At 39.7% G+C, this 15,818-nt stretch overlaps 1 protein-coding gene across 1 annotated transcript in view; it reads right to left on the bottom strand.

Moving 5' to 3' along the window:
• The window catches only part of THSD4 (thrombospondin type 1 domain containing 4), a 675,583-nt gene that overhangs the window by 650,916 nt on the left and 8,849 nt on the right, over nt 1–15,818 (bottom strand). Inside the window, exons 2-3 of the mRNA XM_025213010.1 lie at nt 15,122–15,219; nt 10,375–10,444 (exon numbers count right to left, since the gene is read on the bottom strand). Coding sequence (XP_025068795.1) covers nt 10,375–10,444; nt 15,122–15,150 — 99 coding nt within the window. The 5' untranslated portion in view covers nt 15,151–15,219. The remainder of the gene's footprint in view (nt 1–10,374; nt 10,445–15,121; nt 15,220–15,818) is intronic.

The raw sequence follows: 15,818 nt of genomic DNA, 5'->3' as shown, positions 1-15,818 counted from the left end.
CTAACCTCCCCCTAACTTCTTTGAATGTCTGTATGCATCCCATGATCCAAAAGGGAGGTGCAACTATTCCACTACAACTCTCTGGATCAGCCCCTGGAACTGGATAAGAGAAAGAAGCTGATAAATTGGACAGATGATTTTATTGGCAAAAAAATATTTATTTGGTAATAACCAGTGATGGGATAGGAAATATAGAAACTGTATATTACTTAGAACTGGGCAACGTTTTCAACATGTCTCTAGAGCAGAATTTAATTTGTCTAGTAGTTGAGCAGTATGTGGAGACAGTTTTAAAATTGTGGCTCTGTAGATCCTAAAGCATTTAAGTGACAAATTTAAGTAGTGTAGACCATATCTCAGAATTCCCAGAGTTCACTGCTGAGCTAAAGGAGCAATGCCGTTAGCTACAGGCTAGAGAGGCTCTATTATTCTGAATCTTCACCATGCCATGCAAAGCCATTAAAACATAACATTGTCTGAAATATGCAGAATAAATAGGGCCATGAAAGACTGGGTGGAACATGGACTACATTTTAGGAGTTATAGTGTTTCAAAGAAGGAAAGACATGTCTGAAAACACAATAATACTCCATGTTGGTTATTTTATACATGAGGAAAGGAATTAAAGAGAAATGAGTGACACCAGCAAACGTTCCCTGTAAAACATACAGATGTAGCAGCTGTGTATGAGCACAGTAAGTTACCCCTGTGAAATCTGATTCACTGTGCGCAGCACAGCAGGACTGAACCACACAGCTTTTTTGTTAACAAGAGCCGACTTCCTGCTTTAGTGAATTCTGGCAAATGAGAAGTTTTAGTCAGTGATGGCTGTTCTGGTAGATCTTTCACCTCACCTAGTTTTTTGAGGAAGTGGGTAGAGGTGTTGCTTAATGTTCATTACGTGTAAATTCAAAGTGGAGATCATGCAAGACCATTAGAGATCCCTTTGTCCTTTACAAAGATTAAGGATGTTAACTTTACTATGGCTATTAATTGTATTCCACTTAACTGAAGTAACCATGGGGTTTATAAAATAAACCTAAAAACATACCTAAAAGAAACTGCTACACACACACACACACACACACACACACACACACACTTCATGTTTTGATTTAATTTCATTTCATAGAAATGTATTACAAAATCTGTAATACAAAATACAGATTTTGTATTAGCCAGCTGAATCCTTCTCAAATGAAAATCCAGGAACTTTACTGAGACATGGCAGAAATGGAACAGAAAGGGAAGATAGAGGAAAAGATAAGCCACATGGTAGGTTCATACCTACCAACAAGAAATTATTTTACCTAAAAGGTTGGGTATGATGCTTGTAAACGCATCATTTCTTAAATGAAACTAAAAATCCACATTGACAATTTCAAGAACCAAACTCTCACAATACTTATCATCAATGTTGCTACAAGTGTTGCCTTACTTGTACCTGTATTTCATGCCCTTTCCCCTTCTCTGTTATTCTTCAAACAGTTTCCCCTTCACAGGCCTGTCTACACTATAGTACCACAACACTGTAACTTACACTGTGCAATACGAGAGCATCTGAAATGTCACAAGCTGCAGCAGAGCAGTGGGTTCAGGCATAACAAAAAAGAAAAGAAGACAGCCAAAGAATTAGGAAAAATACAACAAACAGGTTGGTAATTCACCTTCCCTCTTAGCAAGCCAGTACAAAACCACAACCAAAAACACCCAACAAAAGTAAAACTGAAAAACAAACCAAATAGCCCATGGAATCAGCCCAAAGTCTGCCTAATTGTGCTGGGCATTGGGGTTTTATTTGTTTTGACCAACATGAGTATGTAAAGAGAAAACTTCAGGGGGGCACCAAACAACAAAGATATTTAGCAGGAGATGCATGCAAGCAAGTAAACCTAGACCTCCTTGATAAAAAGACTCTGAATAATCAAGGAACTAGGAAAGAAAAAAAAAAAAAAAAAAAAAAAAAAAATCAAATAAATAAGGCCAGAAGAGACTTCAAAAGATCCAAGCTCCTGCACCAATGCAAGATCATGAGAAACAGATTGTGTATTGCAACAAAGATTATAATCAGGGATCCTGGTTCTCTCCGATTTAAAAAAATCCCCAATTTTCGGTTAAAAAAAAATAACCCCAAATCCATTTTTTCTGTGATTTAAATGAAACATAACTAACATATACACATACACAAACCCAAATCCACATTTTTCCGTGATTAAAATGCAACAGAGAGAGAGAGAGAGAGAGAGAAAAAAAACAGTGTTGCATTTTAATCATGGAAAACGTGGATTTGGGTTTGTTTTCTTTTTTAACTGAAAAGTGGGGATTTTTTTTAAATCAGAGAAAACCAGGATCCCCAATTATAACTCTGTGAACAAAGTCAACAGTGTGGGAAACCTTAAATTTGGTCTCTTGTAATTTCCCATCTGCAGTCTCAACACAATCCCTTTGGGTCACTGGAAAATTGGCACAGTGTGGAGGCGATCCTTTGACACTACTCCACCTCAAGTTAAGAATTTCCCTGTACATGTAGAAAAAAGTTGCATGAAAATCTGCTGATATGACAATCTGAAGACGTTTTCTACCTTGCTAATGTCAGAAATCAAACTATTTGGTTTTGCCATGATATCCTGATGATATTCAGACAAGGTGTCTGCTCTTAGTTACACAGGTAAAACCACCAAGATTAATGAAGTTGCATCATAACTGTGAAAAGGATTTGCCACTCTGCTTCTGTAAAGGCAATTCTAAACATTTTTTTAAATTTAGATTTTTAGATATTAATCTCCCCCATATAATACTGCAGGAAGTATTGCATATTACATTTGCTGTAATATGATGTGTTGTCTTTTTTTTAAAAAAGAAAATGTCTGCTAGATGCCTGACAGTGAATGATTGTGTTTAGGGTATTTCTTTCTTCCTAGTTCAAGGCTGGCAGAAAGCTAAAGGAAAAACAAACAAGATTAAGCCAACTAAAGCTCATTCGAGGAACACACAGGAACTTCTCACTATAATGTGAATGAAAGAGTCCTGACATTTTACCTGTTTCAGTAAAAAAAAAAATACTGGCCAGATGCTGAGCTGGTTCAAATCACTGTACCTCTCTTACAGTCAATAATCCTCTGAGACTGGAGCTTATAAAATTTACAGAGATGTAACACGCCACATGTAAGACTCTTATGGGGAAAGAGGTGCAATAGGTCTGCTCCAATGCAATAGTAAAAGCATGCTGCTATTAGCATTCATTTTTCCCTGGAAGGGAAACAAGTCCTTTGAGCACATCTTGTTGTTTCATGGATCTTCTTAATGCTGAATTTTATTTCTTTTTTTTTATTCCTATGTCCATAGAAAGGCCTAGGTTTCAGAATGACTCAACCTCTAGCCAGTGAGAGTTGCATGCCAGCAACACACACTGCTCCCTTTAGAGGCTAGACACACAAAAAAGACAGTATAAAATGCTCATCTATAACAGTCCTGTTGGCAAAGCATGGAGTAACAGGGCTGCAATCTCTTATCACTTATGTGGCAGCATTGCACTTTCCCAAAAGTGCATCCAACCAGTTTTCATAGTTGGTCTTGTGCTGACATTACTATACTACATATGACACTAGGGCAAACAGTCACATATGGCAACATACTTATTACGTTGTTGGCCAATAACATCATATATAAAGTCAATTTAACATATTTACCCAAAGCCAAGATGTCTTCAAATTTAAGATGATCCCCCAATAATTAGAATCTATAAATGGAAAATGTATAAATTTGTTATAGTTTTCCATGTAAAGTAGCTAATTAATCAGAGGGACATCTTAAATTCACCCCTCCCTCCACTGCGGCAGCACGGAAAGCGGCAGCAAGGGATCACGCAGTGGGTGAAGGAGGTGGCCATCATGCCCCCCCCCCACATTCTCCCTGCAGCCTGCACCCCCCTGCAGTGCCTATACTCCCTGCTACCTGCACCCCCTGACCTCCACAGCCTCTACCACCCTCCCCACCTGCTCCCTGAGGCCTCTGCCCCCTTACCCATCCACTTACTGTCAGGTGCCACTCCAGCTCCACTTCTTCTTGGGGCATGGAGCACATGGAAGATCTGGTGCCTTGCCAGCCACACAGCAGCATTCCAGGGCTGGAGCTGCCACCAACAGCAGCACTGCTGCACAGCCAGGCAGGGGTGGCAGCTTCTGTGTGCTCCATGCCCTGGGACAGAACGGAGACAGAATTGCAAATGACAGCAAGTGGCAGGTGGAGGGAGCAGGTAGTAGCAGTGAGGAAAGCCAGGGACTGCAGGGGGCAGGTGAGGGGCAGAGGCTGGCAGGGGGGAGGAGGGAGTGGGCAGCTGCTGCAGCTCTGACTCTGGCCCTGACCCAGATGACCTGCCTGCCCCCCTGCCTTGAACTCATAAAAAGAACCTCATCTTGGATTCAAGTAAATATGATGCTTTAAAGAAATCAGGATTCTATTCTCTCCTGGTAATAAAAAAAGAAAAAGGTCTCGCTCTTTTCTCCTCCCTAAAAAGACAAAACCTAGTCTTTCTAAAGGGTAACACTAAAGCCAGATTTTGAGAACTTTCTTCACCCAGCACCCATGTTTATACCCGTAATTTTGAAATCAATGACACTTAGACATCTAACTGATCTGAAGTCCTACTGTACTAGTACTTCATGAAATTCAAAGTTGTGCCAATATCTAGTTGTAAAGAGAAAGTAAATCTGACTTCTTACCCCTGCCATATCTGGCTCTTGAGGAAAGAGCTTTATGCTACAATATCACTACTCTGTCTAGATTGGATTTGTAGGCTTATTTGAAATATTTTGCAAATAGTGTGCAGGGGTTTGGGTTGTAGCCGTGTTGGTCTAAGGACATAGGTAGACAAGGTTCCTTGGGTGAATTTGATATCTTTTATTAGACCAACCCAAATGGTTGGAGAATAGTTATTAAGCAAGCTTTCGGGTTCAAAAACCCTTCATCAGGCTAAGGAAGCTTCAGCAGTTGGTGTGCAAATAGTATTGCACTTTTCTTGGATTAAAGTTGCTTTCTGTTACACTGCTATGTATTTACATAGCAATGTCACAGGCTTCAGTGTCATTTCTTATAATTTCCATTAATGTTATAGAAAAGTATTTTGTTGTTTATATCCAGAGATGACAGCAGCTTAACTCTTAATAGTATAAGACATGAAAAATGCAACTGTGATATGTAAAGGAGCAAAGCAGGACTATGACAACACAGCTTACTATCAAGGTATGGTAGGATAAAATTGGTGAACTCACCACCAAAAGATAAAGTAGGTAAATGCACAGGAAAAATACATTGGAAATGTATTTGCTTACATGGAACAAGGGGACAACTGAATGAAAAAAGTAAATGTAAAGCAGCAATAAGATGTGCAGTGAGGGGGTCACTCAAACCTTCAAGACTGAAAACAATATTAGGGATAGACTTCAGACAAGACATTGAGAACTTATTTGATCTTTCCTGAGTACAAGTAGCATGAAAGACAATTAAATATTCTGTTATCGAACCACAACTCATCTTTGTTTACCAGCATTAGAAGTTAGCCTAACTTCATGATGACACTATACATAGAGATTATGCGTCATAAAAATAAGAAATGAATACAGGCGGTCCTCGGACTTACGACCCAATTGGTTCCTGAAAACTGCATCTTAAGTCAAAACGTTGCAACTCGGAACCGATTTTCCCATAGGAAACAATGTTATAAATGGGGGATTGGTTCCGGAACCAAGGCTCGATACCCTATTCTCACCAAAAATACCCCAGAATTTTGTACTCAATCAATTACAGATTAGTAATATAGCTACATTAGTGTATTTATATTGTAAATAGCAATCATATTGATTTGGAAGGACTTCTTTGAGGTGACTCTGCTGGACTTTCTGAAGGGTTCTTGGATGTGTCTCAGGAGTCTTCGCTGCAGGTTTTTCTGGAGTCTTGTCTGCTTTCTTATAGAAAGCATCCAAGGAAGTTTGAACAGATGCTCTCCAGGGAGATGGGCGATGCAGCAAACGTGTTCACTGGTGCAGTGTCACATCAGATCAAGCGTTGTAAAGTGGAAACTGACGTCAGAAAGTTGAAACAGGGTGTCAATTCATAAACGTTGTAAGTCAAGGACTGCCTGTACACTGAAGGCCACCAAATGAAACTGCTTTTCAAAAGCACAGCATCTCCAAAATGAAATCAAAATGCAAAACGGGTTTTTTGGTAGTTCTGCATTACAGGTACAGAACATTGCAAATAGCTCTGCTGTTATTGTTCTCAGGAACCACACAAAGATATTCTTCATTTTCTGACTTGTGCCCATAAGTTCAATGATACTTGTCAGATTAAAATGTCCATAGGAAAAAACTATGTAATGTTCAGTATTTAATAGTTTTTCTGATGCTAGACATTTTGGTACAGTCCCATTGTTCTCTGCAATTGACAAGCTTGAGTATCAAACACTTCCATTTCCATATTATCAATTCCAAAATTAAATATATTACCCAGCAAAAAAACAAAGCATTTCTCACCAAGTATTATCCGAATAATAACTGTACAACATATTTCTGTAGAAGTAAAACCCTATGATTTTCAATGCAAAAAGAAGGAACTAAGTTGGGAAAAGGTCATGTTGAATTTCAATTGCTCCAGAAAGCAGCAAATGTGCTGAAAAAGAAACAGCAAACAAGAAAAATAAACTCTCCCAACTGGTGCTGTCATCTCCACAGTCTTTTTCCATTTGCATTTCTCCACTGTGTAAGCCATTTGGCTAATTTTCCTATCTAACTAAACTTAGGTTGTCGTGCCAGAAATCAATTTATTTCTACATTTTTGAGGAAAGGAATCCACTGAACTCAGCTCTTGCAGAAATTGCTAAAGGCAAGTTTTCTTTTCCTCCTAAAATATTTCTTCCAATATGTTGGGATAAAGAAAGCCTACATTTCTTCACTGACACTGAAAGTCCTAAACACAAAATGCAAAACACAGCCAATGGGTCATATCCTATTAGAATTAAACCCAAGTCAGTATCTCAAACTAAGTAAAAACCTAACATCAGAAAAATAAGTGGACTTTTGTTTAAAAGCAACTTCCAAACAAGCTGATGTAAGATATGATCTTAAAACAGTAACCTATTCCAGGATGCCTTGAAGGCAAAGGCATTTCTACCCCTGATAACCTTTATACACTTTTTTAAAAGAGGAAACAAAGAACAGAAATCATTAATAAGACCCTTTTAAATGGGAGGGGTGGGGGGAAGAAGGGGAGGCGGACAACCCATCAACAAAAAAAGTCCTTTTTCCTAAATTTAAGAAACATGGTCTCATTTCTGCTTTGGGTGTCTAAAGACATTACAAGTCTTTCCCACCAATTGTTTCCAAAAACACCTCCAAATAAGAAAATAATTGTACTGTTTAGAAATATTTTAGTGGAACATTCAGCCAACAATTCAAGGCCAGTAACACAACTGTATTTCCTGTCTGTAGCTTTCACAATTAAAAAAATAAATAAATAAATAAATAAGCCAACTCTGCAAGGTGCAGAGAGAAGAATCAGAGTATTTTCCAGAACCACATGCTACAACAAAAGTAATGCAAAGACTTGTATACATGCTCAAATTAAACCTCTAAGATAAACATACGAGTAAGGGCCGCATCTAAATACTCGTTATTCATGGAGATTGGCTCAGATCACTCTTTTTCCATAGAATGCACTGACTGTTATTTTTAGTTTTGCAGAGCCTTACATAAGGATCTATGAAAGATACCAAACAATGTTAAGTAGTATTGTTCATTCCAATTAAATTGAGCTACTGTTTCAAAGCAGGAAGCCTTGCTCACCCACCAAGGACTGAACTTCCTCCCTGCTGATCTACAGTTCTTTCCAAACTCAGTAAAACGGGGTTAGTACAAAAACACAGAGGAGCCACTAACAGGAGAAAAGTTACTGCCACAGCAAACATGCGCCCGAGTCTCAGTACAAACAAAACAGGACCTCTTCCCTGAGTTACAAAGCCAAGGGCTGACACTCAATTAGAAAGATGTCTATCTTAGTGTTAGGAGCTAACAGCAGCTTTTTTTGTCTAGCGGTTGACTCGTAAGTCAGAGATTTGGGGAAGTTTAATGAGTATGTACCTCTGGTGTAAGCTAACTTTGACATAAATAGAAACCGTCCCATGTCAGGACTGGGAGTAGTGACAGATAGACTTTGAATCTGTGTGGAACCTTCACTGGGGAAGTCTCCATCTCTCTTGTCTACAATAGAATGAACAGTTTCAAAGTGGTCACCAATGGTGTTTCCTAGGAACTGAAAAAAATGTCCCTTAATGCCAGACTTTTAGCCTTTTTAAACTAATACATATGAAGGCCCAGACTTACTGCATTTCTTATTCAACTAACCCAGAATTAATTTGATGTTATTACGCTCAGTTTGGGAACTTACTAGAATGACACAGCTGTTTCTTTCAGTTACCCTATTTTACTTAATAGCTTTTTTTAAGTCCATTTAGAAGCTTAATTATGCTACTGGCAGCATAACAAAACAGAAAGGCTAAGTAGCAGCAGGCAGCTGAAAACAGATCAGCACCAGCCACTGCCATGCCTGTCTCAATCATACGATATTCAAACAAAAGGCACACAGCAATAAAGTCATTTAATAAGCAACATGCTGCATGGTGCTTGTTCTTTGGATCAAACTATTAGGTAGTTGTCCCAGGCCAAAAAGTTGCAGTCTGGACTTCACTGAACTTGTATTACACCTAGATTCCACAGGATCCCCCAAGGAGTTGAACGTGACAGCTGTGTTCTTCAAGAGTAATGGATTTTTCAGCAACATATCATGAAAGCTGAAATCAGATTCACTGAGATGGCTAACCCACAGCTTTCGAACTTCCCTCCTTCGTATAGCAAACTTGCCATGAATCTCATTGCCTTCAGGGAAAATAAAATAACACCACCCTCCCCCTCAAAATTTTATACAACTTAATTTTAATTTTTTACACAAAGCTAACATTTATTTAAAAGATGTATGTACTCTCTATAGGAAATGTTTAATTTGTGAGGATTAGGCTACTTGGTATATTTAACAGTTATAATGTACTTGGATAACACGTGATAAGACCGTGTCTGATACCAAGAAAAGATTTTAAAAAGCTACCAAATTGGTTCTTAGTACAATTCAAGGTGCTGATTTGGATCTATAAAGCTATGCATGGTTGGGATCCAATCTGTCCATCTCTCATATTTCCATCCTTGTGCAATAACCTGGCAGCTGAGATCAGCAAGACACTCCTACTAATCAACCCCAGATTCAAACATTGGTTTAGAGACATGGAGACAACACTTTTGGTGGGCAGTCATGGGCTCAGGAATTCTCTGCCACATTTGTCTTACAGAAGGTGAAGTGTATTGACCTCTAAGGCATGCTCCAAGGCTTATCATTTTACTCCGCCTTAGCCTGAGTAAGTAGCCTGAATAGGTTGGTTTTTATGGTCATTCACGAAAATATTCTCTACTCATTTTTAACAATAAAACTAGCTGCAAATACAATGTTAATTATTCCCTTGTCATTTGCACCAAATCATTCCTCCAATTTATAAGCATTTAACCATGGCAAGTCTGTTTTAACTAAGTAAATCAATATCTTATCACTACCTTGTATTCTAGGTTCAATGTTTCTGCTGTTCTTCTACTATAAAGCTTTTCAGTAATTCACAGATGGAATTATTTAAAAGTTAGTTTTACCACCTCTAGGATACCATAAAGAATAAGGGCCCAACTCCAACATACCCAGTTTTCCCAGAGTCACAATGGGCTCTCCCCTTTGTGTTTCATCTAAATTTGATATAATTTAATGAGTAACAAAACCATTAACTAATAGTTGCACAGAGCAACTAAATTCATAGTCCCAGAAAGTGATCAAATCTGCACAATTAGTTTCTTACAATGGTAAAACAAAAATTAAAATTTGAATTCCAGTAAACTAGTAAATTATTGCTACTAAAGCCAACTGAAGTTAGAAATGTTCCCAGTGAATTAACTCTCCCAGGGAACAGAATAGATTGCTGTAGTAGAGACGTTCCTCACTTTAAGCCACTTTCAGAGGCCACTTCTTTGAGTATGTAGAGTGAATATCAATCCCTGCAAAGTGTATCCAATACCACCTCATAAAGGTTGCTATTGAATGGCACTAGTCACTCTGTCCTGACCAGGAACTCGGAGCCAAAACTGGATCTGGCAGTAGAGAATTCCAACCCTATAAGAAAGGCCTCATCTTTCTCATTAAAGCCTGACCGTGGAAGTGACAATATTGTATCTATTACTTGTTCTAACTTATTTTATATCTTAATTATACAAAATTTGAATTTCTGTAGCTTACCTTTCTGTGTTCAATTGAGCCCTGTGGGATGACAAGCTGAAATCCTAACACTGCTAGAGAACTGAGAATTCTGGAAAAAAAAATATTGAATATTAAATATTGCAGGTATCAATGAATCAGACCATGTATCCTAGCAATCTGTCACAGGCAATGATCCTGTACAAGCTAATGTACTTGTATGGCATTACCAATGTGAGAAGTTTCATTATGTTATGAAAAACCCTTATTTAATAATACTGCTTTAACTATGTGGCAAGTGTTTGTATAATACACATGTGGGTAGATTCATACTTGCAAAACTACTCAATAACTTAGAGCATAGCAAAGAAAGGATAGTTTGAGCTGGCCAAATAACTGCACCCTCCCAGGATATACAAGGTGCAATTTATTAATACACACTTAAACACATTTTTGCTTGAATGGTAAAACAATACTTACTTGAATACAAGACATGTTTCTTTCCCTCCAACTGGCATGTGGGGAAAACCCCTTGTCTTATAATTTCAACATGGAGGAGACAGGCCAGGCCAGGCTGACCCTGTGCCACGCCATAGTCCCCAGCCTTGTAGCCAGAACTGCGTTGTGCCAGGCCGGACCGGGCTGCATACTGGTCAGGACCGGCGGGGGTGGTTTGCTTTCCTCTCGCCCGCCGCTCCTGCCATTGCCCCTCCCCCTGCCCCTGCCGTGCCATGCTACTTTGGGTGGGCAGGCAGGAAGCTTCAGCGGGAGGTTTCTGCCCAGTGCATGAAGCTCTGGCTTCAGCTCCCAGCCACCTTCCACCCACTTCATCCACCCGACTTCATGAGCAGCCCCTGCGGTAGAGCAGCACAGGTGGAAGGCAGCCACGAGTTGGAGCTGGATCTCCATGCCCTGTGCAGGAGCCTCCCACTGAAGCTTCCCCCCACCCGCCCACCTGGAGTGACACAGCAGAAGCAGGAGCTGCAGCTGGAGCCAAGGGGAGCAGGACAGCCCTGTTGGCCCTCGCCAGCATGCGCAGCTTCCAGTGAGCCTGTTCCCAGTGCGGCTGCAGCCAGCTGAGTGCTACTGTGCTCCCCTTGCTTCCAGTGGCCATTCCTCCTCCCACTCCTGCCCCCTGCTGCACCGCTCTGGGCAGGGGGAGGGGGATGGGAAGCCTCAGCCCAGCTGCTCCTTCTGGAGGTGAGGGGAGCAGAGGAACATCTGGCTGGCTGCAGCCACACTGGGAACATCTCCACCAGAAGCTGCACACTGGCTGGGGTTGGGGCTGGGGGAAGTGTAGATGCAGGCTGCCCAGGTGGGAGCAGGTGGGGCTCAGCCCCATGTGGAGCACTGCAGGGGCAACCAGTTCGTGGGCCAGAACCAGCTCATGAGCTGTATTTTGCCTGCCCCTGGGTTACAGACTATTAAGAAAAGCTGGACATATACAAGTTCATGGGGCCAGATGAAATGCATCCAAGGGTGCTTAGAGAGTTGGCTAACATGATTGCAGAGCCACTGGCCATTATCTTTGAAAATTCATGATAATGAGGAGAAGGTCCAAGACAATTGGAGAAGGACAAATATAGTGCCCATTTTTAAGACAGGGAAGAAGCAGGATCCAGGGAACTACAGACCAGTCAGTCCCACTTCAGTCCCCAGAAAAATCATGAAGCAGGTCCTCAAAGAATCCATTTCTAAATATTTGAAGAAGAAGGTGATTAGGAAAAGTTGGCATGGATTCACCAAGGGCAAGTCATGCACGACCAACCTGACTGCTAGGGCTGTGCAAAGCTTCAGCCCCCAATTCAATTTGGCAGAGTTTTGGCCCAATTCAGTGGGCAAATCTCCAAATCTGAATCAAATCAGGAGACCCTTTAATCTCTCCAAATTGAATCGGAACCCTCCAAATTGATTTGGAAAGATTCGGCAATTCAGACATAGACACAGCTTTAAATGTGTTGCTCCTTGTTGCATCCCTTCCAACCATAATTTTCTATTATTCCATGATACATTCGCTTGTACCTACAATTTTTGCCCAGTTTGCCTATTGTAAGAATTAGTGGCCCTCCACATGAAGGAATGAGTAGCCAGCAGTTTCTGAATCCCAAATGAAGAGGCAAAAAGTGGTGGATCCGATTAAACAGAGAATCCCACAAAAACCTGCTGCAAACTAATGGACCAGACAAAATTCAGCTTTCCTTCCAAACCCAGCTCCTTTTTCCCCTCTGTATATTGTGATCTTTTGGAGAAGGGGCTACTAGACAGAAACAGGGTTTTTTTTGTACAAGTCAAACAGAAAACACAAGAGAAAAAGCTCCCTACATAAGAAAAACATTTGTGTTTGCGTTCATTGACATACTGAGAAAAGAACTGTCCACTGGATAATAAACATTAATTACATGGTGCCTACCACCTCATCATGTTCTGTGCCTCTTGCATAAAGCAATAAGCCATGAAAAGGGTAAAAAAAAAAAAGTAACTAAATGAGTTTTGCAGTGCCATTCTCTCAAAAATCAGAAGATTTCAAAAAAAATTCAATGCATGTTATAGTTCTTTGCTTTCATGAGTGCAAAGAAGATCCAGTTGGAGTTAGTGCCAGTGCTAGGCACTGCCTAAACATATCGCAAGAAAAGGGGCAACCTAAAGGCAGAGAGAAAAGGGAAAATTGGTACAAAGATGGAAACTAATTTGTCCAAAGATCACAGACCAGCTGAAATGAAGATCTGAACGCACAACTCAAGTCTCCCAGCTGTTAAACCATACTGCCTCCCCAAATGTGTCTGGTAATCCAGGACCTACTAATATTTTCCCATTGTCTTTGTGAGTTCCTTAATAGCACACTATTTCCAATGAAGGTTTACTGAAAGTATGACATTTCCATGTAATTAACTATAACACAAATTAAAGACAACCCCTGGCAGCCTCAACTTGAATTGTAGCTAAAATAATTTTTTTACTCTTTCATTTTTTTCTAGATAAATGCTTGCTTTGCTTCTTTCTGGGGGTCCTCACCCCCTCCCTTTATAGCATCTACTCCCTTTCTTCCCTAAGAGGCTGCAAAATTAAGCTTTGTATTTTCATAAAGAAATTAACACTTACAAGAACTGTAAAAGGAAAAGGTTTTCCCATCACTACAGTGGGCTGCACATTTCTTTGAATATATCCTATTAAACTCCTGCAAAAGTGTAGATCTGGAGAGACTGAGAGCTGTAATCTTCAAAGCAAATTACTTACCAGATTAAAAATGCCCACTTTAGAATTGAAATCCTTAGCGCTTGTGTGATTATTCTGTGCCAAGCTTTTCCTGACCATTCTCTAAAGAGGCTGCATTATTATCTGCATCTCTGTCTCTATGCGAGACAATGAGGGTAGTTTATAGTTTTTGCTCATGTACACAGTTGGGCCTGCCAGAAACATTTGTTATCAACCTATCATTTCAAACACGTAAGAAACCTGGCAGGACTACTTATTCATTCCTAAGGTAAACCTCTGGTTTTCAGTCAATGTGTGGCATTTTTTTAATGTCATTTCACTTGATAGTTTGCTTTGGCTAACTTTTTTGGATTTGACATCTTTTTTTATTTAATCATGCTTGACTAATACTGAGCCCTAACCTACAAAAATAGGTTCCTGCTGCTCCAGCAAGTTTGTTTAGGTCCTCTTAATGTGCAAAAAGCCAAAAAGAATCAATTTACATCAAAATTAGGAAAAAGATGTGAAATCATACATCACGATATATCACACTGTCAAACAGAACATCCATCTACCACTCCAATAAAAACAGCAGAGCGATTTGCCACAGTAGACCATACAATTTTCCTGCAAACCAGAGGTGCAGTTGCAGTTTACATGATATACTAGCTAGCTAGCTGGCTTGCTGATAACAGTTTAGCTTCAGCAGCAGGGGCTTTAGTGCAGACTGCAGAAGACTGTCAGTGACATCAAGTGAGTACTCAGAGGCCAAAACTGTATCCCACTAAACTCAGGTGTATTTCCATGAGCTACAATCACATCTTTTGCAATGTAGCCATAACCACCCCCTTTTTGTCATCCATTCCAGTGTGGAATCCAACCTGGAACCACAGGTGTAGCTTTGGATCTAGGGATTTCAATAAAATACCTGACATTTGAAATTCAGAAGATGGAGAGTTTGGAATCTTTACCACTCTACTTCCATCTAAATGAAAGAAAATATTTCATGCACAAGACACAGCTGTCATTCCTAAAGAGATATGAATGCACAGCTTACGCTTAGCAGTCACCTTCACATTCAGAAAGTTTGCTTTCTAAAATACAGAAATAGCTGAACTTTCAAAAGATGTCCATCACACTGGACCTTTTCAGTAACACACAACTATGCTCTCTGAATTAACTCCAATGTAAGTATTAATGTATTTAGGTTTGCAAGATCAAAATTTTTTAAAAAGCATTTACTGCAAAAGGGAACTATTAACTTCAATAAAAAGATGAAGAAGTTTGCAAGAAATCCTGCTAATATACAAGTGCAAGGTTAACAGAAGTTCTGCCCACTAAACTTGAACAAGACACTGAGACCTTTCACACTTCATGCTCCACTTGAAACAAGGTCCTTGTCCCATCCCTTTAAAGGAATCTACATACTTCATCAATCAACTCTTTGAACATGACTTTGTATTAAGGCACCAATGGTCCAAATAGAGAATATGCCTCTAGCTTTTAAAGCCTACAGACAAATAATCAATTGATACTTACTGCAATCTGAAAGAGCATATTAAATACTTTTAAAAGGGTATTTTACAATACAACTTACCTCAAAGATACTATTAAGCTGTCTACCATGATCTTTTACTGTGAAGTGTCTTGAGGAGAAAAACTGCGTTAGAATATGATGCAGATTACACAAGAATCCTGCAGAATAAGAGAGAAAAACATCTGTCAGCATCTTTTATTGGCAATTTTCCAAGATGCCTATGAAACTAGAGATGGACCCACACCAAACATTTATAGACAAACTCCCTTGAACTTTGCAACAATTCAGGTTAGAACTTAAGTCTATCCCTGTTCAGGAAAATATGTAACCTATGCTTACCTCCAACTGAAATCAATGGGTCTTAAGTGCTGAAGTGCTTTGCTTAACAAGAATGAACTGCTAACTCAGGAATAACCAGGTTCATATAACTGGTATTAATTTATGTCTTTATTTCACGTTCCCTTTTAATCCCTTTGAAAGCTTCAGTTCCTCTCTTTCTCCAACACATGCCTTGCCATTATTTCATAACCAGTAGCAAGCTGAGGCCCTGTGTAGGGACCTATTTTAGAATAGGACAGAACATTTTTAAAAGGTTTCCAAATATTGGTACCAGTGCTCTGCAGGAGTGTATATTGCCTAAGCATTTGGGTACACGCAACAGAAAATGTGTCCCTGAGTACAGCCAAAACACAACAGCCAAGACATCCTTCATTGAATTCAACCTTTTATAGTTTACCTCTCCAAGTTGCTTCAATAA

This window comes from Alligator sinensis, unplaced genomic scaffold (genome assembly GCF_000455745.1).
Source record: "Alligator sinensis unplaced genomic scaffold, ASM45574v1 scaffold913_1, whole genome shotgun sequence".
NCBI classification, from domain to species: Eukaryota; Metazoa; Chordata; order Crocodylia; family Alligatoridae; genus Alligator; species Alligator sinensis.
The sequence above is the reverse complement of the archived record's forward strand: the minus strand, read 5'-3'. Positions and strand labels throughout refer to the sequence as shown.